Below are 26,838 nucleotides of genomic sequence, written 5' to 3' on the forward strand. Positions count from 1 at the left end.
TAGGATGGTTGTAGACTACTTTCCCTCTCTCAGTCTCAGTTTCTTCAGCTACTTGAAGGAGGATAATACCTTGCAAGGTTAGGCTGAGGAATAAATGGAGTAAGTGCTGATTATCATTAAGGATTAAAAACATGCAACTTAATGTTTTGGGGTGTATGCTGCCACCCCAAAGGACAGATTTAGGATGAAATTTGAATAAACATGTGCAAGTTGCAGGGATACAGATTTAGCTGAATATAAAACACAAATGGACAGATTTAACTCAATTAGTGGTGGTTAACATGCTGCAGATGGGATAGATGGCTTTAGGAAGTAGTGTGTTTCCCATCAGGGTGGTATTCAAACAAAGAATGCTATGGAGGGGTTCAAGCATCAGATCGGGAATAAAAAGACAACTTAAACATTCTATAGTCCCATGGCATATGGTCCTCTGTTCCTCTGTGTGTCTTGCAGATAAGGCCAACTTTGCAAAGCATCCACCAGTGGCTGTCCTGCCTCTTGGAACAGGAAATGACCTTGCCCGCTGTCTCCGCTGGGGAGGAGGTGAGTTTGCATGCTAGTGGTGCTACCCTGGGAACAGGTGTTCCTGTTGACAGAGATGCTCTACAGAGCCAAGCTGAACTTACCCTTTTGTGGATCACATTCCGCAGTGTAATACTCAACTCTGTAGTCATGTCAAGCCCATGACCCTTTCTCTGCCCTCCATCCCATGCTGAATCTAGAAGAAAAGCCCCTCTTCGGGGCTCTGGGAGTTTTTGCTCCCTCACCCCCATGTTTAATATCATCCTGAAACCGTCAACTTAGAGCCTGCTTTCCCCAGTAGAAAGCAATCAACTCTAGAGTAAAGACAAAGTCTCATGTGTCCCATCCCCAGAGTCCCATCCGAGAAGATGCTCACTTAGATGTTTCCTGTGTGAAATTCCTTCTCCCACAAATGGCTGATCTTCTGAATAAGGACTAAAACTGAGGACCAAAATGCTCCATCTCCAGTTACTTAGCGTCACTAGAAGCATTCAGATTATCCTAAGCCCCATGGCCATTGGCCTTCATTTTGAAATTTCCCTAAGAGGAAACACAGAGTGGTGACCAGTTTATAAGGCAAGGGGCAGAGAACTTTGCAAACTGCAGTAGCCCCCATGGAGTTGGGCATGCGCCAGAAAGTGGAGAAGTTCAGCTCAACACATGGAGCAGACAGATCAGGCTGCCAGCCAGGAAAAGGGTGGGAACTCCAGATGGCTGATAATTCAGAGAATGAGTCAAGACCAGGCAGTGCAACGGTCAGTGTTCAATGATCGGCCATGCTTGGTGGGCAGTGTCAGAGCAAGCAGGACCCAGGCCTAGGGGCCATCTTAAAATTCTGCCTGCCACACTGTCCATCTCCTACATGACACAGTCTCCTACATGACATCTGCTGTTCTCCCATGCAGAGACTCCCAGCCATCCAGCCCACCGCTTCTCCAGGGTTTGCTTCAGCTACACAAGCCTGCAACCTTTAGCCAGCACCCACTCCCTGCCCTGCCCCCAGCATCTTAGTATTTTCAATTGTCCTCCCCTTCTATGTGGTTCAGGGAACATTAGCGTCTCCAGCCCACAGACACAGTGGGGAGTCCCCTAGTCACAGATGCCCTGGGCTTACCTCCCCTGACAACTACCTGTGCATTAGCAAGAGCACTGCCTTTCTGCTGTGGTGGCAAATGCAGTGCTGTCCTCCACAGGTTATGAAGGGGGCAGCTTGACAAAAATCCTGAAGGACATTGAGCAGAGCCCCTTGGTGATGCTGGACCGCTGGCATCTGGAAGTCATCCCCAGAGAGGAAGTGGAAAACGGGGACCAGGTCCCATACAGCATCATGAACAACTATTTCTCCATTGGTGTGGTGAGTTGGTCAAGGATCACCTTTCTGCATGGAAGAGAAATGCCCAGGAAGGGTTCCAGCCTTCTGCTATCACCTCTGGGTCCCTAGTGTCTACCTGTCTTACCTGCCCCGCAGCCCTGACTTGGGTCCAGGCATTCTGAAACTTGGCCTGAGTGTGGACACCCTGATTGTACCCCGCTTTATTCCCCGTCTCTTGTTTAGGGAGGAAGTTCTTTCCTCCGTCATTTTAACTAACACAGGAAAAGACTGAAAATTTTTCAAAAGACATATTTACTCCTTCTGTAATTTGTAGCAGTCATAGAAAAGCAACACCAAGAAATAACCAGGGGAAAAGGTTGGTAGGAAACTCTCACATGAGCTTCAGGAACTGGGAATTCTGATCCTCAAAGGAGGACCTTGTGGTCCCAAGCTGCCTTGGCTGGCTTAGCACTCAGATATCCTTCTCTCCTATTCTCTCTTCTCTCAACCCATTCCACTCCCTCCATGTGCTTCATAAACCTCTAGGGGCGTCTCCTCCCAACTGACCCCTTAGGCTGAAAGTTATGAGCCTCCTTGATGCTCCCACAGCCCTTATGCTCACCCCATTCATGCACACTCTGCATTAGATTGAAGGAATTGGTTTAATGTACTTATATGGTACCCCCTACCCCCATGCACACACATACACTCCCACAATGCAAAGACAGCACTCTGTTCCTTTTTCATCCACTAGCCCCAGCACATCTAGTGTAGCTCAGCTTCTGGTCCAAAGAGGATTGGGGTGGGAACTGCTTCCCAGGCTGCTGTGAACAGGATGGGAACGGGAGGGGAGAGATCAATCATTTCTATAAATGAAGCTGGGGGTTGGGAGGGGGTGGGGGTGCAACAAAGAAATTTACTTTCTCCAAGAATGACAGAATTGGCCAGGTGCAGTGGCTCACACCTGCAATCCCAACACTTTGGGAGGCTGAGGCGGGCAGATCACCTGAGGCCAGGAGTTCAAGACCAGCCTGGCCAACATGGTGAAACCCTATCTCTACTAAACATACAAAAATTAGCTAAGTGTGGTGGTGGGTGCCTGTAATCCCAGCTACTTGGGAGGCTGAGGCAGAACTGCTTGAACCTGGAAGATGGAGGTTGCAGTGAGCTGAGATCATACCATTGAACTCCAGCCTGGGTGACAGAGCGAGACTCTGTCTCAAAAAAAAAAAAAAAAAAGACAGAATTATTGAACTATTTATTCTTTTTTTCAACAAATATTTATCAAATTTTTTCCCTAAACTTTTATTTTAAGTTCAGGGGTACATGTGCAGGATGTGCAGGTCTGTTATGTGGGTAAACGTGTGCCATGGTGGTTTGTTGCACAGATCATCCCATCACCTGGGTACTAAGCCCAGCATCCACTAGCTGTTCTTCCTGATGCTCGCCCTCCCGCCACATCCCCACAGGCCCCAGTGTGTGTTGTTTTCCCCCTTGTGTCCATGTGTTCTCATCGTTCAGCTCCCACTTATAAGTAAGAACAGACACTAGCATTTATTGAGTACCTGTGTGCTCTCTGCAGTGCTAGGCTGTACATAGTCCAGTCCTCACAGTAGTCCTGCAGGTATCATTATCCCGCTCATCTCACTCTACAGATGAGGCTTCAGGACCCTTGACTCGCATGGCAGTGCCTTGCTCTGGAGCCAGGTTCTCTCCGCTCTCTTCCCCTGTCTTTGGAGTTGTGCTGCCTAGTTTCACATGCGTATGAAACAGACCAATTCTCTGCCCCAGACTCTGTGATACCTGCACTCCTCAACCTTGCTTAGCTGTGTTTCTTTTGAAATTTTGGTATTTTAATTTTTTTAAAAAGGAAAAAGAAGGAGAAATGATAGGTGGCTTGAGGGGATAGCAAGTTTAAGTGAAAGGTTGTTTTGTTTTGTTTTGTTTTGTTTTGTTTTGTTTTTGAGACAAAAGTCTCACTCTGTCACCCAGGCTGGAGTGCAATGGCACGATCTCAGCTCACTGCAACCTCTGCCTCTAGGGTTCAAGCAATTCTACTGCCTCAGGAGTTGGGGATAAAAGCATGCACCACCACACCAAGCTAATTTTTGTATTTTTAGTAGAGACGGGTTTTCACCATATTGGCCAGGCTGGTCTCAAACTCCTGACCTCAAACGATCCACCTGCCTCAGCCTCCCAAAGTGCTGGGATTACAAGCGTGAGCCACCGTGCCCAACCTAGGTTTTACTTTTTTAATAAGAAGGCTAAATAGAGAACCATGGGAGAAGAAAGGATTAAAAATAATAATACCTTATATTTACAGAAGGATTTAAATTTTACCATATTCACAGATATATTCTGAAGGGCGTTATTATCTCTATTTTATGAGTTAAGAAAACAGAGACTCAGATTAAGGGATTTGCCTTCATTTTCTGATTCCTAATCCAGTGCTCTTTTTCTGTTACTAAAGCAGAAGAGGGAATCATTGCTGAGCCCATGATGAGGTTCTGAGAGGGTAGAGGTGGTGGACTGGGAGCAAGTGCCCCAATCTGATTCATCCCACTGGATCCCCGGCCTCAGCTGAGGGGCAGCTTTCCCTAGACCTCTTCCAGGTGCCCCTCCAGTGACCCATGCAGATGCCCTCCCTCCTCTTGCTGCTCAAAGGCCCCTCTCCTTTTTGGACCGGCTGCTGAGGCTCCACTTCCCCCAGCAGGAACATATGCAGCCTTCAGCTCCTGCAAATTAGATGTGACTGACAGGTCCGGGGTTCTGGGAGCGTGGGTTTCCCATCATTACAGTTTTAAAAACCTCATGTCTTTTTCCTGTAGTAACCAGAACACAACTTGCTAACATTTATTGAGTACCTACTGCACACCAGACATAGTTTCCCTGCCAGTGGATGCAGGCATTATCCATTTGTGTTTTGTAAGAAGGAACCATAGCTTAGAGAGGTACAGAAACAAGTTCAGGCTGGTGAGTGGCAGAGCTTGGAATCATAATAGTTGAGCTCTAAAGCCAACTGAGCTGTGGACCACTGAGCTTTGTGCCTCTTTGAAGCCCCCTCCATCTTCATGTTGCCAAATGTAACATGGTTTGAGAGAGGGGAATCTCAAAATTTAGTTGTGGTGGCTCACCACCACCTCTTATCAGAAATGTAAATTCCACCCCCGCAACAGATGCTGATTCGTATTCCAACTCAGTAGGTCTGGGTGAGGTCCGGCAACTGGCATTTTAACAAGCCCTTGAGATCATTCTGAATCAGATGGTCCTGACCAAGTTCTCAGGGAGTGAAGACAACCTACTAGAGCAGAGAATGGTCAAAGGAAGTGGCTCTTCACTGGCACGGAAGCCGAAACTGAAATAAATGGAAAGGGAAGCAGGGAAGGAGGGGAGAACTAGCCCCTCTAAGCAATGGGCTGGAAGCCAGAGCTGAGGAGCAAGACTGGCAGAGCTGCCTGGGAACTTCTAGACAGCAGGTTACAGCGCAGCTGCCTGCAGAAGCTTCAGCCCCACCTCTTCCCTTTATAACACACCCTGCTCTGGCTGACAAAAACATGGTTCCCGACACCTCCCTGTCTCAACACAGTGCCCTGTAATAAGATGGTCCTCCTTAGTATCTGCTGACCAAATGGATTAACACATGAAGAGGAATGGACAGCCTTCCCTCAACTAAATAGCCAAGCCCTAAACCCAAGAGCCAAGACTATTCAGTAATCATGGTTTTAATTTATTCTAGCAAAAAAGTAGGAAAAAATGAAGGAAAGAAGGAAAGAAGGAAGGAAGGAAGGAAGGAAGGAAGGAAGGAAGGAAGGAAGGAAAGAAGGGAGGTAAGAAGGGAGGTAAGAAGGGAGGTAAGAAGGAAGGAAGGCCTACTGGCTGGCTAATTAATTGTCCCCAAGGAAATGCATATAAACAGATTCTCCATCACTCTCAGTGGTCAAGATAATTTACCTACCCTGGGCTGACTTACAATAACCCAATCTATTCATCTTTCCAATTGTGAACAACTTCACAATATCTTTCTCTTGATTTTTTTCATACACCTTTAGCTTATCCATGTTTAATATTATATTGCAGAAGAATGAGAAACCAGGGCTGTTCTCATCTCATTGGTGTGCCCTTGGCTTTCTCTCAATAAAATGTTTGCAGGGTTTGTATGCTCGCTCTTTAAAAGTTGAAAAGAGAAATTCTTGAGAAAACAAGTAACCAACACGCAACCCTAACAGAGTCTGGGGCTGACATTTGCAGAAGGTCTTGCTCCCTATTTGACTTCCCAAACTTTGTAAGAGAAGTAGGTGTGTAAACCAAGGAAGTTTTACTTCCTTATGATGATCAAATAGAGGTGGACTCCATTGGCAAAGAGAGCCTTGCAAGGTCTTTGCCTCTTTTGAAGGACTTAGAATATCTTATGATATCAAATGTCTGTTGCTTTGTATTTATAAAGATGATGACAATGACCCCTGACACAGTGCCCCTGGGTGCTATGGATAGAATTTTCTCTGATGAGTTTACTGGGACCCGTTGACGCCAATAGAACCCACTTAATAGATAAGGCAATAAATAAGGCAGGGTCTCCTGGCCTCTCCAAGGAGCGACTGTGCTCTCATTGCTTCGAGAGCCCCATCCACACATCAGATTCTCAACAGTGAGAAGCTAAGATAGTTGGCCTTATCAGTCCTTCTAACCGACAATATCTACCGGCAGGGGATTTTAAACACAGTCATTCAGGATGCCACTTCCTCTGACTTCTCTGGCCTGCTCCTCCCTGTTCTTTATTTTTGGATTAGCAGAAAATGTCAGGATGGCCAGGTATCAGTGACAGGAAGTTTGAGACTACAGAATAATTCCCAAGGTATGTGTAACTCTGAACTCCTCACAAGCTCTGCTTTCATGAGCCTTAACAGGACGGGTGAACAGCTAATCCCTTGATTCAGTGAAATCTATTTCTGATGCTAGGGGAGCCCAGGGGCCAAGGAGAGGCCACAGTGGTCGCACTGACCCACACACCATTTTCCACTTTGCAGATCATTCCTAGCTATCACTAGACAAGCTTCTCACCATGATAAGCATCCTACACATAGGGAATTTCTCAACAAGGCATAATTTTTCCTGGAGATTCATGGATTCTGCCGGCACCAAGTTCTTATTTGTCACCTGTGAGAGCCATGAAGATACTAATACAGTGGGACTCCCCAGAGGGACACGGACAAGGGTCTACACCCTTTTCCATTCCCCAATCTCCCATAATTTTCAGACCAACCCAAATTCAAATAATCTGCCTTATGGTCTCCTTTCCATCTTTTTATCTCCATAAATTGCCAAAGTGACTTAGACCTGCGTTATCCAATATAACAGCCGTCAGCCACATGTGGTATGACGTGCTTGAAATGGGGCTTGTCTTAATTAAGATGTCAAGTGAGCTGTAAGTATAAAATACACAGTACATTTCAAAAATGTGATATAAAAAATTTAATGTCTCAATAATGTTTCTATTAATTCCATGTGATAATATTCAGGGCTTATTGGGTTAATGAAAATATACTATTAAAATTAATTTCAGGCCGGGCATGGTGACTTACACCTGTAAACCCAGCACTTTGGGAGGCTGAGGCGGGTGGATCACCTGAGGTCAGGAGTTTGAGACCAGCCTTGCCAATGTGGTGAAACCCCGTCTGTACTAAAAGTACGAAAATTAGCCAGGCATGGTGGTGGGCGCCAGTAATCCCAGCTACTCGGGAGGCTGAGGCAGGAGAATCACTTGAACCCAGGAGGCAGAGCGTGCAGTGAGCTGAGATCATGCCACTGCACTCCAGCCTGGGCAGTGGAGTGAGACTCCATCTCAAAAAAATAAAAAATTTAAAAAATTTTTTAAAATTAACTTCATCTCTTTTTTTTTTAATTTTTTATGTGGCTACTAGAAAATGTTAAGTTACATTTACATATGTAGCTTACTCTATATTTCTATTGGATAGTACTGGCCTAGACATTCCAATATCTCAGAGTCCAAATGACTGCTGCATGTCCTTGGAAGGGTCCCAGATTTCTTTGTCCACCCATGTGCTTGGAGTTGTAGTTCAGGAAAGAGGCCCTATGTCCATACCTTCCACCATCTCCTCTTCACTCCACACCTGAAAGAAAGACCTCAGATAGCAAGGCTGTGAGAAATGCTATCATCACTTCCGTGGATTTGTAACTCCCATCTCCCGCCTTCAGAACAGAAGTCTCGCTTTGCCTTAATTATCATCAAGAAAGGGTTTATACCTTAGTAACCAAGAAAGGGTTTGAACCATCGTAGCCCTGGTTTCCCAAATTTAAATGAAGTCACTACTGATTGTAAATAGGCTCAGGTCATTGCCTGACATAGAAGCTCCGGAGAGTGAAAGTGAATCTCGACTCTCTTTTTAATCCCCAGGTAGAGAAACGTGTTCAGAGTCTTTACCGTCATAGCCTTTTTAAGACTTAGAAAAGGCGCTGCTCTACTCTCCCTTGCTACTTTGTGTATTTGCCAAGGGATTACATTGTCAAATTAGGGACCACGTGCTTCACTAATAATGTTTTAAAGGCTGGTCTTTGTGAAAAGCAGCTTTGCAAAACCTAGTTATGGAAAAACCGAGGACAGCCAGAACTCTACGGAAGGAGGGGGTCTGTACATGTATCCCAGAGAATAAAAGAGCTGGGAGTCAGTCAGCAGTATTGGGGGTTGGGGATAGTGAAGTACAAATTGTGCCAGGCAACATGTGATTGCTTTTTTCTTCCCTCCCCTCCATTTTTTTCCTGACAGAAGAAAATTAGTGCTTCAAAGGAATAGAAGTAGATGGAATATTTTCATGAATTTTAGAGAAGTATTTGACAAATGTCATATGAATCTTATTGAGGGTGTTCACTGAAATTTGCTGAGAGAGTGGGAGGTGGGCACAGTCTGGGAGCATGAAGTGCTGTTGCCCAGGGAAGCAGTGCAGGATGGACAGGCCTTGGGGACAGAGGCCTCCCTGGGGTCCGCACATCTCACCTGTGCACCCATGGGGATGCCTCTCCAAGACCTTAAACTCTTAATATATCTTAAACTAAAAAATAAATCAGCCAGGCCTGGTGGCTCACGCCTGTAATCTCAGCGCTTTGGGAGGCCAAGGTGGGTGGATCACCTGAAGCCAGGAGTTTGAGACCAGCCTGGCCAACGCGGTGAAACACTGTCTCTACTAAAAATACAAAAAAAATTAGCCAGACATGGTGACAGGCGCCTGTAATACCAGCTACTCAGGAGGCTGAGGCGGAAGAATCTCTTGAACCCGAGAGGCGAAGTTTGCAGTGAGCCAAGATTGTGCCACTGAACTCCAGCTTGGGCGACAGAGTGAGACTCTATCTCAAAAAAAAAAAGCTAAAGTTTAAATTTTAAACTCTCAAAACATCATTTTAGCAGAGAATGTTTGCCAATCACAAAATAAGCCCATCTTTCTCCTCTTGCCCTGCCACCTTTCAGATGTGGGCTGGTGGACTCCTGTGCCTGGTGCACCTCACCACACAGAGTTCATGCTCGAAAAGCTTCTTCATAGAACTATACCTCTTGATGCTTAAAAACACACACAGAGGCTGGGTGCAGTGGCTCACATTTATAGTCCCAGTACTTTGGGAGGCTGAGGCAGGGAAGATCACCTGAGGTTCGAGACCAGCCTGGCCAACATGGCGAAGCCCTGCCTCTACTAAAAATACAAAAATTAGCTAGGTGTGGTGGTGGGCACCTGCAATCCCAGCTACTCGGGAGGCTGAGCCAGAAGAATTGCTTGAACCTGGGAGGCAGAGGTTGCAGTGAGACGAGATCGCGCCACTCACTCCAGCCTGGGTGACAAGAGTGAAACTCTATCTCAAAAAAAAAAAAATTAAAAATTAAAAAATTTTAAAATTTTTAAAAAACCACACAGGCAGAAATTTTCATATAAGAAACAGAATTAATATGCATTTGATGAAAATTCACTGCATGGAATTTCTGGTGTCTTGTAGCCATGTATTCCAGTAAATGGATTTCTATATTTTTCGTTGCAAAACAAATCTAGTCAGCTCCCTGATTTCTGTGTCACCCCCCATCTCCAGTCCAATTAGCCTGTTTATTTCTGAAACCCAGCACCTGCACCCAAAGTGCCAGCATGGGGCGTGAGCAGTGAAGGGGTGTTACACATTCTTCTGCTGGGTGTCAAGGGTGGAAGATCGAGTTTGAGGAGGAAAGACGAGTTCCGTTTCAGGTTTGAGGCTTAGGGTTGGCTCTAGAGATTGAGACTTTGAAGCTATCATCATTTAGATGCTGATAACAGCTGCGAGAACTCACAAGATGGCCACAGTGTGGAGTGGGGGCCACAGGTAGAACCCAGGGTTAGGAAGTTGTGGTCAAAGGATGGAGAGCCCAGGAGCACAGTGTCATGACAGCCTCCTAACTGTGAGTGCTGGAGTGCAGGGGGCCGCTAGTGTGGCAAAGGGATGTGCTCATAGGAGGGCAGTGTCCACACGGTGTAGTAATGACTCTTACTGGTCTTGGAGAGAGTCCTTCGAGTGAAGTGATCAAGAAGCAGAAGCCAGAGTTTAGTTTTCTTTTATTATCTATTAAGCATGTTATCCAATGCCACTAATTATTTCTATTGGTGTGGATGGTTAGGACTTAATATCTAATAGCATCTACCAATGTCAGGTTTCTAGTGTTGACAATATTCTATAGTTATATAAAATGTTATTATTGAGGGAAGCTGAGTGAAAGGGACCTAGGAACTCCATGCTATTTTTGGAACTTACTGTGAGTCAAAATATTCCAAAGTAAAAACTATTTTAAAAAGAATTATTATGGAAAGTCATTTCCAGAGACTCATGCTCAGCCCCAGACACAGGGTCCTGTGCTCACAGACTCTCAGTCTCCCCAAAGAGCAAAGGCTTTCCCCTCCACTCACCCCTGAACTATCTGTTCTCGGCGGGCCTGGGCTAGAGTGAAATAGCAAGGACTCCAGAGTCTACTGGCACAGGCTGTAAGAGTATTGATGATGCTAGCTCATCCCCTTGGAGGCAGTGTTGAGCCTCTATTGGTGCCGCGGATGTGACCTGGAGCCCCACCATGCGATAGAGTCCCAGGGTTGGCATGACTCAGCGAGGGCATGTGTGTGTCCCTTCCCTCCACACTGCACTGTCATGACCACTCACCAAGGATCTGCTTTGTCTCTTTCACTTTCAGGACGCTTCCATTGCACACAGATTCCACGTGATGAGAGAGAAACACCCTGAAAAATTCAACAGCAGGTAAGTTGCAGGCCCGGCTGCACTGCCACCCACCCAGGGTGGCCCTGGCGGGACAGAGGCCTTTCACCTGCTCTCCGGAAATGTTCCCAGCCAGGGCCTCCAGGGACTTGGCCTTCCTGCCACATTGCCGGAAGGAGGGTTTCCATTTCCAAGAAAAAAAAAATTTCAGAAACTTGGCACAGGCTAACTGCCTGTCCTCTCCCAAAAGATCTGTGCAAAGGGAGGGGCTGGGAAGCAAGAGGTGGGTATGAAGGGCCTGCTTTTGCAGAGGAGGAGGTGGGAGGGTATCTGCCCTTGGCTAACTGGAACCCCCTCCTGAGTCTCTTCTGCTTCCTAGTACAGCGCTTTCAACCCCAGCCCCTCATGATTCTTTTGTGGAAGGGTGGGGAGGCTGGAAGAGACCCTAGCTTCTGTCGGTCTCAAAGTGGAGGAGGTGGCAGCTCTGGGGCTTGGACCAGGAGGCCCAGAAGGGCGTCTCCTTGGCCTCCCCCGACAGCAGAGGGCAGCAGCAGAGAGGTACCTGCAAAGGCCGGAGACCCGGAACCCACTAAGTCCCAGCCTCAGCCTGGGCACTCTGTGAAGTTGCCAAGTTAGGTTCAGAAATGAAAGGAAAGAGGAAACGAGGTCATTTGCAAATGAAAGCAAACCCTTCTTCCTTGTAGGAGAAAATTTGCCAGAACTGAGTTGTGACTGACATATAGCTACCCCTTTCTCCCTCCTTCCTTCTTTCTCTCTTTCTTCTCATTGGTTAATTTTCATTCTTTCTTTTTCTTTGCTGTACTATTTCAAGATGACCACTATTTTGACACTGTTCCCACCCCAGCCCTAGGTAGGTGAGGAGGAGGATGGATAATGATTTGGACTTTGTCTTTGAACCTGAAGATGTTGACTTTTGTTTAGCCCACAGAATTGTCTTTATTTAGTTATTTATTTATTTTATTTTTTATCTATGAGACAGAATCTCACTCTGTCACCCAGGCCAGAGTGCAGTGGCACAATCTTGTCTCACTGCAACCTCCTCCTCCCAGGTTCAAACCTTTCTCCTGCCTCAGCCTCCTGAGTAGCTGGGATTACAGGCATGCGCCATCATGCCCGGCTAACTTTTGTATTTTTAGTAGAGATGGGGTTTCACTATGTTGGCCAGGCTGGTCTCAAACCCCTGACCTCAAGTGACCTGCCCTCCTCAGCCTCCCAAAGTGCTGGGATTACAAGTAAGAATTGTCTTTAAAAGAGAGGTTAGAGCATTCACTGAAGACATTCATTTAAAGCCTGTACCCATCATTTTCAGCACTTGCCATTTTCACTCCTACTCTTTGTCCTGACCCCACAGCCTGAGAGGTCAACCAATAAGAAGGAGGTCTTTTCAGAGGTCAGATATTGAACACTGCAGCTTCAGGAAGAGTGATCTATGAGATGTGATAGTAGCTGAATGAACCTTTTAGGAAGTGCATCCTATCACAGCGTCTTCTTGCTCTCACACGCACAGACTCTACACACTCACTGCACGCTAGGAACACGTGTACTTCCAGCCCCTGACACTGTAGTCACAAACGTACAGTTCAGGTGATCACCTCTAACAATCTTTTGCACTCCCAGATATACACAAACCACTTTTTTAAAAAGTACTCCTCTTCAACTCATTCCTCAGACTTTTAAAGTCCTCTTTCCACACAAGTACCTTTTTTTTTTTTTTTTTCTTCAGTGGCATCTCACTCTGTTGCTCAGCCTGGAGTGCCGTGGGGCAATCTCGGCTCACTGCAACCTCCACCTCCTGAGTCAAGTGATTCTCCCGTCTCAGCCTCCCAACTAGCTGGGATTACAGGTGCCCGCTACCACACCCGGCTGATTTTTGTATTTTTAGTAGAGACAGGGTTTCACCATCTTGGCCAGGCTGGTCTCGAACTCCTGACCTCAAGTGATCTGCCCACCTCAGGCTCCCAAAGTGCTGGAATTACAGACTTGAGCCACCGCACCCGGCCTCACACAAGTATCCTTATACGTACTCATGCGCATGTACCATACACTTGTGAAAGCCGTGGGGCTCTGTTCATTCATTCATCCATTCATTCAACAGATCTTTTGAAAACATAATGCACACCAGGCACTGTTCTACAGGCGTTTTGGACAGACCCATGTAGGGGACTCACAGCCCGGTGCTGGAAACAGGCTGGCAAGCAGATGTGCAGAATGGTTTGTGTTAAGGGATGTGACTAGAAGTGACCTATGGGAGCAAAAACCAAGGACATGAAACGTGGCATGGAGGGTTTTCCAGTGACAGAGATGACTGAACCAAGGCACAGAAAAAGAGGAGGGCAACACAGGGAGAAGGAAGCAAATGTACGAAAAGATACGAAGGAGTGAGAGGGTACAGTATACTGTGGAAGAGCAAGATGTTCAGTGTGATCAGTTGTATGGTCTCGGCAGGGGAAAGAAACCAAACCTCTGTAATTCCCAGAAAGCAAGGAAGCAGAGGGAGGGAGAAATTTCTCCATATGCCAAAAATCAATAGGCAGGCCAACATATGACATAAATAGAGCAATCATCCATCACCCACATGATTAAGTACAATTAGAAAGACACATCAGTCAGAAAAAAAAAAAAAGATTGTAGTGTGCATTTTAATGCAAAGTATGAACAAATTCACTGTGATCTGTAGAACTGTTTTTCCTTCTCCCTTCCGAGATCCCATAAACAAGACTACTCTTTGAGGGTAGGTTCTCACCTCACTCTTCACCTGATTGAGGTCAAGGTAGCATGGGTGACGTGGTGACAGGCACACGGATTTGCACGTAAACCTGTGTGCTTGCCTAACATCTGAAGACAGAAGGGCTGAAGTAGCACCTATTTCAACAGGTCACCAAATGCTTCCTATGAGGAGCTTTGCATACATACTGCTTCTACCCTGCCTATTCGCCCGTGTCTAAAATACCCAGGAGTGCCCAATTTGTCCACTGAGAGGCAGGCAAGCAGCCATTTTCTTCAGGCTTCCTTATTTAGCATTGGAGATGGTTTTAAATAGGCAGGTGGTTGTTGCCATGGTTACCCCATTACACCAGCGGCTAAACTTAGGAAGGGCCGCAAGGGATAGGAAGAAAGCTTGATACCCAGGATTTGGAAATGTAAACGGTATTATCAAACAAGGCTTATTTTACTCAGCTTAACTTAGGTTCTCCAAAGAGTAGTTACTGCTTGGCTGAAAGCCCTTTGCCATTACTGCCCAGGTTTGGACTCTCAGGGATAACCTTGAGGTTAAATCTTGGGAGTTGTCATTGCTGTGTTTTGTTCTGTTTTGTTTTGTTTTGTTTTGTTTTCAGCAAGGGAGAGTGACTAGTCAGGGCTAGAACTTACCAGGAAACCGGAATCATTCACATTACTGATTCCCTTTTCTTGGCTATTCTAACAAGAATTCTTAATCTGGGACGCAAGGGCTTCAGGGGTTTTGAGAACACCTTGAAATTGTACTAAGGTATTGAATGTATTTTTCTGCAGAGAATGTCTATAACTATCAGAAGATTCTTAAAGGAACCTATACTCCCCAAATGTTTAAAAGTCACAGGTCTGAGGCCTCTTTGAATCCTAAGAGGCATCAAATTATGACTCAAATGTTGGGGTTTCAGGAAATTCCTCCTCCATGGCCTCTCTATATAGGTTGTTACCAGGGAGGATAGTAGATTCCAGAAAACCAAGTTATGTTCCCTGAGGGAATAGTTTCGTTAACGGAGCAAGAACCAGAACCGAGGAGGCAGGAATATGAGCCATGTGTGATGGACAAAAAAGAAAAGACCTTTCAGGGCAGAGATGGGGTTATTTTTTGCCCTGTCTACCTCCTAGTTATCGATAGGCTAATTATTAATTGCTAATTGAGGAATGTTAGGTAGATTATCATCTCACTGTTGGCATAAAGAACAAAAGAGAAATTCGATTCAACTGAGATTCTGAAGTGTTTGAAAGTGATCTGGAATAAAGGGCACATAAGACATGGCCCCTGCCTTCAAGGAACTCATAGTCTAGCAAAAGAAAAGGAAAAATAGTGCTCAAATATTTTTTACAAAATTATTTTAACATACAAGGTGGTTACATTTCACAGGTGATACAGTATACAGGAAGTTGTATAATATATAAGAACTTATTAATGGTCATATCCCAAACATCATTTGCAAATGAATTGTTTTCTTTTTAAGGGGTATTTTTGGTCATGTTTTTTTGGTTGTTTGTTTTTGTTTTTTTTTTTAGAAAGAGTCATTCTGTCGCCCAGGCTGGAGTGCAGTGGTGTGATCTTGGCTCAATGCAGCCTTTGCCTCTCGGGTTCAGGTGATTTTCCTACCACAGCCTCCCGAGTAGGTGGGATTAAAGGCACGCACCACCATGCCTGGCTAAATTTTTTTCATATTTTTAGTAAAGATGGGGTTTCACCATGTTGTTAAGCCTGGTCTTGAACTCCTGACCTCAAGTGATTTACCTGCCTTGGCCTCCCAAAGTGCTGGGATTACAGGTGTGAGCCACCACTCCTGGCCAAATTGGTTGTTTTAAGTGTAGCAATAGTGTTAAAGGGGAACCTAACTAAGAACTGTTATAATTTTTTTAGCTCCTCCTAGCAATATTGTTAAAGGGAAACCTGACTAAGAACTGTTTCATCTTTTAGCTCCTCCTAGATGCCAAGTGGTGAACTAGGGTCTTTAAATACATTAAATTATTTAAATCACAAAACAACCTTACAAGAGAAACATTAGCATTCCCATTTACAGATAAAGGAACTGACGCTGGAAGAAACCAAGTCAACTAACAAAAGTCATGTATTTTTTAGGCAGTGGGGCTAATTTAATTTCTGACCTAGCTCTTCACTCCAGAGTTCAAGCTCTGTTTCCTGCAACTGCTATCTCCCGTGGATTTCATTGAGCAAGCACTGATGTATACCAGACACTCTGATAAGTACTTTATACATCATCCCACTCATTGCTCACAATAACATGCAAGGGTAAGTGCCACGGTCCCCATTTTAGAAATGAAGGAACTGAGGCTAAGGAGGATGGAGTTATGGTTGGCATCATCTGCCTTTATGGATTGTCTCTATGGGAAAATGCCTGCCCAGTTCCAGAGGGAAGGAGAACAGGTACACCATCCAGTCATACATTGTATGGTGTGAGTATCCTCCCTGTTTCCATGTCCACAGCAAGGAGCAGGACTGGCTATATGATCTGTGTGGCCCAGTGCAAAAGTAAAAAAGGTGAGGCCCCTTCTTCAAAAATTATCATGAATTTCAAGCCAGTGACAGCCAAGCATTAAACTAAGCACTGAGCCCTCTTAAGTGTGGGGCCCCGGGGTCCACGTCTCACACCTATGAGCTGGCCCTGCCTAGCAAGGAGAGAGGAATTAATAAAAGGACACATTTGCCAATAGTCACGGAGTAGAGTGTTTGCAATAAAGTCAAAAGAATGGAGGAAAGAGGGTTTCAACTTAGAGAGAAGGAGAGGGACTCTCAGTCCCACAGACAGGCGGCAGTCAGTACTAGCAGAGGAGACAAGAATCCCATCAAAGTCTTCCAGATAGCCAAACCCCAGCCACCATGAAGTTTCCAGATTAAGTCTCCATGAAGAGTTTTGCCATACGAAATCTATACATAAAAACCACCTAATTCTAATGTCACTGTCAGTGAGTGTCTAGAAAGAGAAGTCTAAGCATGGAATGTTTTCATTGTTGGTTAGAAACTCAGAGTACTTGAGGAATGTGTTACTCTAAACCTGTTGAGTGTATCCACTTGACTATGTCTCTCAGCAGTTGAGGCTGAAGCAAGTTATTTCCTGTTAGACCCTTCAAAGGGACCGAAGCAGTGCTTCATTCCTACTAGAAGCTGACCACCTTTCTCAAAAGCCCTTGAGTAATTAACAGGTTCTGAAATATTAGCTTTCTTGGAGCAGGTCCCATGGAGTCACTGATGAGGGGCTCCCCAGAAGCCCTAATGTAGCTTGAGTTTTTAAGAGGTTGGAAATATACCTTGTAAATAACTAAGCACTTAGTAACTATTTATAGAAGAAGACAGCAGGGTATAGAGTAAGTTGGCATCAAAACTTGGCTTTGCCACGTATTAGCTATGTGACCTTGGGCAAGTTAATCTTCTTAATCCTTTGCTGCCTCTTTTGAAAATCTTGCAATGTTGCTATAAGTATTTAGTGACATAATACCTAAGTTTTCATAGTACATAGTAGGTTCGCCATAAACATTTGTTGTTGAATATCATTAAATAACAAGCATTGCCTTAAATTGACAATAAAGTATTGACAATAAATGGGTTTTTTTTAATGGAGTGGCAAATGGGATTCAGTTATCATAGAATCAATGCTCCATTGACATGGCCTTTAACCTGAAAAGTTGGAGGAGACCCCAGCAGTGATGCATTGAATCTGCCCAAATCCTTCTCTTTGGGTTGGGAATATGGCACCAGTTTGGTTGGTTTGGATTCTGCAGGACAGAAGCTCTAGAGGAAATCCCCTTCACTGGCTCCATGGAGATCCGAGAGGTGGAGGTTGGGGATCTGAACACTAGAGATTCGAAGTCCAGTGCCAAGTCCGGGCTAGCAGGATCAAGGGAGGGGGTCACAGACCCCAGGTGAAATGGTATCAGGAGGAACAGGGCAGGAGTGAGTAAAGGAGAGTGGCAAGACAGATTCCATGTGCTCTCTGGGTGCTTCTGGCTTACTAGCAGGGGTCATGGACTGCACGACAGGTAGGCAAGTGGCCCTGTGGTCAGATGCTGGGGATATGACTACCCCTCCCTCACGGATACTTCTTTCCCCTCACCCACCACATACCTCTCCCCAACCCTGACCTCAGATAAAGACAGAGATGTTCTGTGGGAAACCAAATAGAAACTGACAAAGCTCAAGTCATACAGTTCTGAAAATGAAAGAAAGGGTTTCCTGTCTTGAATACCTGAGGTATGCTCTGCCGTCACAAGCATAAAATATATCACGATTTACATAAGATTTTCTTCTTATATCTAAAAATGAAACCTTTCTAAGTTGTTCTTTCCTGGCGCCCTGTGAGGTAGCCCACTATTACGACCCAGATGTGTGACTTTCTCAAGGCATAAAGGTTCAACAGCAGCAAATATAGCAAAGTTAAAAATCCTTGCCATCAAAGTCTTCATTCTGTGCCCTGAATTGGGCTTTGCCTCTCTTCATCTAATATTTGGCACCTCAAAAGAGACCTGCTGTAGGTAGCCAGAGGTCCAGACTGTCTGCACCTGCTTCCCTCAATATAGCAAACTATTTTTCTTAAATATCTGGGATTCAGAAAAGCCCCAAATGAATTTAATTGTGGCATTTTCTATGTTTTTTCTTATTCCTGTAGGTATTTATAAAGAAATGCAAACCTTATGTTTTGTGCTCAAGAACCTTTGACTTTCAAGTCAATTCTGACAGAGCAACTGACTTAATTACTTGAATGTTTAGATACTAAGCCACAAAAATGTTTTGTCCCCCACCCTCCTCACCCCTCTTTGCGAGAGATGCAGAGAGTAAAATGAATGAAATATGGGTTCATGTTTTTTTCATCAGATGCTCATTACACAACTGCAGAAGTCCAGGGTTTTTTGTTGTTGTTGTTGTTGATGATGATTGTTTATAGTTAAGCCTTGTTTATTCGCAGAAATAAGGGAGCAACCACGTGGATCATCTAAAGTGGTAGATGATCAAAGATTTGGGGAGTCTGTTATTAATATTTGTGTGCAGTTCTCTCTGCCCTAACGTTCACAGTATTTTAAATAATATGATGAAATCACATTGACTCTTAACAATCCCTTCATTTTCCTCCTGGGTCCCCAGTCCACATGGGAACAGACAGCACAACCTCTCAACTGTTGCACAGCAGCAGCCTGTGGCGTCTCAAGCCTCCCTACAAGGTTACCCACTGGCCAGAACCGTTTCTTTCTGTAACTTAATGGGCTTTTCTTCTAGCCCCTGCCAGGCTAGAACAGGAAAGGTCTTATTCATGTCAACAAAGAGTAGAATCAGTTTGTGATCATACCAGAAGGAACTTGAAAGCACGCTATATTTTCAAGACTATAGGCCAGATAATCCCAGTTATCAGTATTTACTGACTGATTGATTTCTAGAAATATTTCCATCGAAGAGCTCAAGATGCAGTATGTAATCAAGTTCACAAGAGTTGAGGCTAGCATGATAACCTTATGGAAGAAAATCAAAGCACACAAATTCAAAGTAAGGTTGGAACTGACTGGATCCTAACGTGAGAGTTGACAGTCTGGATACTTTCCAGAAGGGAGTGGTTGAGAAGGTACTAGAACTTTAGATGTCTTCGAAGAAAAGGCTGAATCTGGAATTGTTTCACCCAAAGAAGAGAAGCCTTAGAGCGGAGTGATTATTGGCCTCAAATATTTAAAAGGCTTTTCTTATAAAGCAGGAATTGTGTTATTTTGCACAATAAATCAATGAAAAGATGACTGGAATGCAAGACTGGGTTGAGCCCCAAATAGGACATCAATTCTACCGGTCAGAGGCATCCTCAAGTGCAGTGAGCTATTGGGGAAGGTGATGAGTTTTCATGTTTTGCGTTCAAGCCCATGCTGGCGATCATTTTGGAAGCAAGTGCCCAGTAGGAGAGGTTCCATGATCAGACAACCTGGATTCAAATCCAGGAGTCCTCATTAACCACCATGTGTGACCTTGACCAAGTTACTCTTCCTAAACCTCAGTCTGCTCACCTGTAAAACTGGAGTATAATATTATATGAGTTTCCTATTGTTGCTGTAATGAGCTGCCACAAACTTAGTGACTTAAAACAACACTACTGGCCGGGCGCAATGGCTCACGCCTGTAATCCCAGCACTTTGGGAAGCCGAGGCAAGCGGATCACGAGCTCAGGAGATCAAGACCAACCTGGCTAACACGGTGAAAACCCGTCTCTACTAAAAATACAAAAACAAAATTTGCCTCGTGTGGTGGCAGGCGCCTGTAGTCCCAGCTACTCGGGAGGCTGAGGCGAGAGAATGGCGTGAACCTGGGAGCTGGAGCTTGCAGTGAGCCGAGATCACATCACTGCACTCCAGCCTGGGCAACAGAGGGAGAGTCCATCTCAAAAACAACAACAACAACAACAAAAAACTAGCACTACTGTATTACAGTTCTGGAGGTCGGAAGTCTGAAATAGGTGTCACCGGGCTAAAATCAAGGTGTATCAGGGCTACATTCCTTTCTGGAGGGTCTGGGGAAAAAGCTGTTTCCTTGCCTTTTCCAGGCATCACCACTCTTTGGCTCCTGGCCCCCTCCCATTGTTGAAGCCAGCAGTGGCCAGTCGAGTCCTTCTCATATGGCATCCCTCTGATATTCTTTCTCCTGCCTCCCTCTTCCACTTATGAGAACGCTGATTGCACTGAACCCACCCAGATTATTCAAGATCCTCTCCCCATCTCAAGGTCAGTTGACTGGCAACTTAAACTCCATCTGCAACCTAAATTCCCCCTTTGCCACGTAACCTAGCATACTCACAGGCTCTGGGGATCAGAACGTGGACGTCTTCAGGGCATTGTTCTGCCTGCTAACCTCATAGGCTTATTTCGAGGATCTAGTGGAACAATGCACTTAAAGTGTTTATTACAGAGTCGGGCACATCAGTGGTAGCTATTATGATTGTTATTAATATTCTTATTGAAAAGAGATCCTATATCAGATAATAATCATGTTAGATGATTCAGAAGCCCTTAAAACTCTGAATGTTGGTGATTATCTAATATAGGCAGATAAAAATCTATTTAATATTAAATAGGGTGTGAGTCATCAATGTAGAAATATATGGAATTATTTTTCTCGTCATTTCTCTTAATTAAAAGTTTTTCAATAAAATATCAATATATTTATCATTATGTGATTTAATAATACATCATAAGTATTATTATATAGCACATTGCAATATCATTATAAATAATTTGGAACATTCAGAAAAGTTAAAGTAAGAAAAAAAACCAGTCACTCATAGTCCCATCATGGAGAAACACAATATTGCCATTTTGGTGCATTACAGCAGTTATCTTGATATATATACCTTAAAATATTTATGATAAAGTGTTTTTATAAAGCTATACATACCATTTTTAAAATAATTTTTCTTTATATAAGTCATTGAGGCTCATTGTAAAAAAAAATCATATTTTTCATCCCCTCCTCCAAAAAATAAACTCAGCACTATAACATATTTTCTTTCAACACTTTAATTGCACAATTTTATTGACTCGAGATCACGCTGTAAACACTAGTTTAAAACGTTATTAACATACTAGCATTTATAGGTTATGAAGCGAAGATGATAGAAAGGAATTGAATGGAGTGAGTTCATTGGCTGTAGGAGTTTTATTGGTCTTTTCCAAGTAAAAAGTCCCAATGCTTTGGTTTAGTCATTGAGTGCTTTAAAGATACCATTATCCAAGTCCCTTCACAGTTGAAATAACTATTTAATATGTTATGCAGCTCTACTATTGCACAGGGTATTGAAAAATATTTTATCCTTTCAACACGATTCTGGGTCCTGCCCATAGTTTTGCTGTATCTCAAAAGAACCAGTTTGTGTTTTATCTGACCATCAGAGATAGCAAGAGTTGCCTTCTGAACTATGCAGTAACATCGTTTTTGTTTTCATTTTTGTTTTTTTGAGATGGAGTCTCTCTCTGTCACCCAGGCTGGAATCAGTGGCACAATATCAGCTCACTGACATGGCCGCCTCCAGGGTTCAAGCAACTCTACTGCCTCAGCCTCCTGAGTAGCTGGGATTACAGGCATGCGCCACCACGCCCGGCTAATTTTTTTGTATTTTTAGTAGAGAGAGGGTTTCATCATGTTGGCCAGGCTTCTCTCAAACTCCTGACCTCAGGTGATCCAACCACCTCGGCCTCCCAAAGTGCTGGGATTACAGGCGTGAGCCACCACATCCGGCCTAGTATAGTTTTTAAAGCATGAATAACCATGTCATTTATTAAAGTGTTTATAAAGGTGGTTTTCCCAATGTAATCAGTTCTGCTCCAACCCATACCAACAATAGTAGCCATCATTTATTGAGAGCTTTCAAGGATCTCATGTACAATATTTTTAACTGGCACAACTCACCAAATGTAAGTATTATTGATCCATCTTACAGATGAGAAAAGTGAGGCTCATAGAGAAGATGGAACTTGCTCCAGACCACAGTAGTTACTAGGGAAGCTGCCATTGGCATCTAGGCCTGTCTACTCCACAACTCCTCTTGCCCTGCCACACTTCCCTGCCTCTCCATGTGCCCAGTTTTGTGCCCCATGACCAAAGATGCACCCAAAAAAAAGACTAGAAAAGAGCCACAGATATGATTATAGGGTCAATGAGAAAGCCACAAGTCATCCAAAATCACTTTTCTTGGAGAGAAACAGCGAATATGCTGGGAATGGGCCTCAAGTGTGTGAAGGATTCACAACTGGAAATAGTGACTACACCTCCTTACTCTTCATCTCAGTTCAGGAAAGAATGAGAGAGGGAAAAAATGTGCTCTACAATTAAAGAATTGTCTTTTGGATAGGAGCAGGAATCTTCTGGCCTGGAGACATTAAAGACTGAAATGAGTTATTGAGAGTAGCTTTGGAATGTCTTGCAAAGGCTTCCAAAAACAGAGAGTTCCATTCATCTGGGATGATAAACACACCACCTTCTCCAAGCCCAGGGGCGGACTACCCAGATGGGAGCTTTCTGCCTCCCATTCCACAACTGACCAAGCTGCGCTGTTTAACTGCACAATTTTCTTTACTTGTGAGACCTCTTGCCCCCTGTGCTCCTCAGTTCCCAATTGGTCCCCGAGATGTCCCATCCTCAGGATTTCCTCAGCTACCCTCTGGCCCATCTCGATGCCCTTCCCACTCAGGCCCACCCTGCCTGGAGCTGCCCATTAGTCTCCCCGGGATACATTTGTGGTCCTGTTGCTGCCGCACAAACACCTACTTCCCCCAGCCCCATCCCGCGTTACATCCCATGCTTGCATTTAGTGCCCTTTCTAACATTCTCCTCTTCAAACACCAGCCTCAGCTTCTTGCTTGCATGCTCCGTTACTCTCACCTTCCCCACACCGCTGCTCTCAGGCCCTCAATCCCTCAACCTAGACGACATCTCCTCTTGTGGCCTAGTCATCACTTGTTTCAAAATGCAGCACAGAATATTCTGAACCAACCTACTTGACCAACCCATTTTGTACTCCACTTTCTCTCAGACTCCATCTCCAATGTTCTTTTGTTGTTGTTTTGTTTGTTTGTTTTTGAGATGGAGTCTCGCTCTGTCGCCCAGGCTGGAGTGCAATGGTGTGATCTCAGCTCACTGCAGCCTCCACCTCCCAGGTTTGAGCAATGCTCCTGCCTCAGCCTCCCAAGTAGCTGGGACTACAGGCGCCTGCCACCACTCCCGGCACATTTTTTTGTTTTTAGTAGAGACGGGATTTCACCATGTTGGCCAGTATGGTTTTGATCTCCTGACCTCGTGATCCGCCCGCCTCGGCCTCCCAAAGCACTGGGATTACAGGCGTGAGCCACTGCGCCCGGCCCATCTTCAATGTTTCTGACACATTCTGTCCCACTTTGCTGCGCCCTCTTTGTCTTCTATAATTTATTGTTTGGGATGCTAAACTACAAGCTATGTCTCCAACTTGTTCATAAGCTTTCTCACTTGGAGAGGAGTCTAACTCTCTTCGGGATCCACTGAACTAAATCCAGAAGGGTGGTGCCAAGCATGTTTCTTCATTCAGCCAAAATGCATTGAGCATCTATTTGTGTTAGCATCATGCTATGTCTGAGAGGGACGATGGAGCACCACAGCCCCTGCTTTTCAGGAGTTCGTGGGTGTAGCTGGGAAGATGAGCACATACAGAAGTTAATACCAACTGTATCAGTGTGCTGGGCTGCCATAACAATACACCACAACTGGGTGGCTTAGAACAGCAGGAATTTATTCGCTTGTGGTTCTAAAAACTGCATGTCTGGCCTGGCGCGATGGCTCAAGCCTGTAATCCCAGCACTTTGGGAGGCTGAGGTGGGCGAATCACTTGAGGTCAGGTGTTCAAGACCAGCCTGGCCAACATGGTGAAATCCCGTCTCTACTAAAAATACAAAAATTAGCCGGGCGTGGTGGCGGGCTCCTGTAATCCCAGCTACTCGGGAGGCTGAGGCATGAGAATCACTTGAACCCAGGAGGCGGAGGTTGCAGTGAGCCAATATCATGCCACTGCACTGCAACCTGGGTGACAGAATGAGACTCTGTCTTAAAAAAAGAAAAAAAAAGCTACAAGTCTGAAAGATGTCAGCAGGGTTGACTCCTTCCCCAGGCTCTGAGATAGAATGATTTCTGTGCCTCTCTCCTTGCTTCTAGTGGTTGCCAGCAGTCTGACATCCTTAGCTTGTAGATGTATCAATCACGCCAATCTTTGCCTCCATCATCACACTAGTGGAGAGGCCGGAGGTTCCCAGGTGGAGTGAAAAGGCAGCAGGGAGCAGTTGCAGCAGATCTCGGTGGTCCGTACGAGAGTTTGCATCTTATCCTGGGAATGGGTGAGTGGATAGTGAGGGTATCCATCAGTAAGTGCTTTTTGAATAGATTAATGAAGGAGTGGCTTACCTTTCAAAGTATTTCTGGAGCAAAACTTTCAGGGCTCCTAGAATCACTGGGACTTTAAGATACTGAACCTTGATGAAATGTTAGAATAGTACAGACAGAGTGTTAGTCAGAAAGACCCAGAAAAGAGGCAATCCCTGTGGGGAGACAGAAGGAAGAGGGGCATCAGGAGAGAGATGAAGGAGCCAGTTCTGCTGCCCTGGAGGAGTCAGTACACATCAGGGCTAGAAAAACTGGAAACCAGCGACAGAGCTTTCTTATAAAGCCTGAGCTTTAAAGCATGCTATTTGGTTGTGAAGTAGAAATCCATACTGAAAAAAAGAATCCACATGTCTTTCTCTCTTCCTCACCACCACGGTTTCAGATGCCTTCAGGGAGAGGGCAACTTAGGCTTTTCAACTTAGTTTAACATGTCTCTTTGTTTTTATATCCAGAAAAAATACTGTCAGAGTTTATTGGCCTTCTATTGTACTTTACTAATTAAAACTTCAGAAAATTGTTGCCCTTTTGCATAAGGGTATTTTGGTGATACAACAGAGTCCATATCTGTATTTAGAGCTGATATGATTAGCATATTCAGTCCTCCATATTTTCTTTAAACTTTTCATAATTGCATGTATTTTATTATGAAGAAATTAAAAAACAAGGCAAAAAGGTATAGATGTTCTCAGAAAAGATTCAAGTGATTAATTTTAATTCCCCATTTAAATCAGCATTTACTAAAAAAAAAGCTGTAACGCACTTATTATTGGGCCAAAGGAAATTTCGAAAGCAAGCTTTCACTGTACTTATCAGGAAACGCACTCTTCCGTGAAATAAGTAAGTTATTTCACAGAAACCCTGAGCAAATGGCTTTACAACTCTGTTGCGCCAGGTCGTGTCACCCTCATGTGAAATACAGATGCAAATTCCTGAGTTTCATTGCATTCAACATCAAAAGAACTGTTTCAGCCCTTACTCTGCCTCTTACTTACTGTGTGCCATTGGGAAGGTTACTCGCTTCTCTGATTCCTAATGTTCTGATGTGTAAAATGGAAATTACAACTGCCTGACAAGGTGCCTGTAAGAATTAGAGTAAATAAGTCAATGGATTTGAAGTTTATCAGGTATTGGTATGAAGCTATTGATTACTATGGGGATTTGTAAGGAGAACATGCAGCAGTATATGAGAATCCATTGTAGAATCTCTAATTTTAGTGCACGCTGTCATGGTTCCTGTCTGTAATAGTAACTTATAGACTCCTAGATTTGGATAGGACTTTAGATTTCAACCCCCTTCTCAGTATAAGCATCCCCTCTATAAACGCTCCTCCAAAGGGGGTCATCAAATCTCTACTTTGAAGACTATAGATCTCTACTTTGAAGATTGTAGGAGTGTTTAAATTTGAAGGGGGTAGGGGGTACTTACCACTTCACATTTTACTAAGAAGGCATTTTCCCAATCTTCTAATGCTCTTCAATAAAAGAGGGGCTCTTCTCACTTCAAGAATGTACTTATACCTTCAAATTACTAACACAGCAGGGACTTACGTAATTGCTGAATATTCATGTTTATTGAACCTACACTTAGATTGAAATTCTTCACTGTCTAGTAACAAGATGTTTTCTATTCTGTTGAATGGAGTGTCCCTTTAATCCTGAAAGTGGGCCTGTTTGGAGAGCATTCCAAACTGCCAATCAAGCCAAGTACCCTTTCTTGCCTTTGAACTCAATAAGCTGAAAGTGGGTCCGTAATCTCCAGTTTTGGGTTACCATAGAGTAAGAGGGAGTGAGAAAGTCCTGGGTAAATGAAAACCGCCAACTGTTGATCTCAGTGAAACTTTTATTGGAGCTCTCAACACAGTGTTGTAATTAGTCAGGTTCCCCCTTTCCTCTTCTGTACCACCTTGCCCCTGAACTTGGATGGGGAGACGGGGAGCGGCTGCTCTTAATCATGGTTTCTGTGGGTATATGCAGGGTTGGGGTGGAGATGACACCACAGGATGCCCTCTGATTTGAGCTGACGTTTTGGTTCATGCTTTGTACTCATTTCCCCCTCTGGCCCCATCTCCACAACTGGTAAAAATTGCACTAAAGAAAAATGAAATGGTTAACAGCCAAAGGGTGAGAA

General features: G+C 44.4%; 1 protein-coding gene across 13 annotated transcripts in view; it reads left to right on the forward strand.

Annotated features, from left to right (window-relative positions):
- The window catches only part of DGKG (diacylglycerol kinase gamma), a 213,484-nt gene that overhangs the window by 107,402 nt on the left and 79,244 nt on the right, over nt 1-26,838 (forward strand). For 12 of the 13 annotated variants that reach the window (XR_001899900.3, XR_002520454.2, XM_003894703.4 and 9 more), the window contains 3 exons: nt 454-543; nt 1,716-1,876; nt 11,040-11,104. Coding sequence is in view for 11 of the 13 variants with exons in the window: in XM_003894703.4 (XP_003894752.2) it covers nt 454-543; nt 1,716-1,876; nt 11,040-11,104 (316 nt within the window). In the remaining 2 variants the exon portion in view is untranslated. Of the gene's footprint in view, nt 1-453; nt 544-1,715; nt 1,877-11,039; nt 11,105-20,355; nt 21,824-26,838 lie in introns of those variants that run through there. The other variant, XM_021934588.2, reaches the window with a different exon arrangement.

This window comes from Papio anubis, chromosome 2 (assembly GCF_008728515.1).
Source record: "Papio anubis isolate 15944 chromosome 2, Panubis1.0, whole genome shotgun sequence".
NCBI lineage: Eukaryota > Metazoa > Chordata > Mammalia > Primates > Cercopithecidae > Papio > Papio anubis.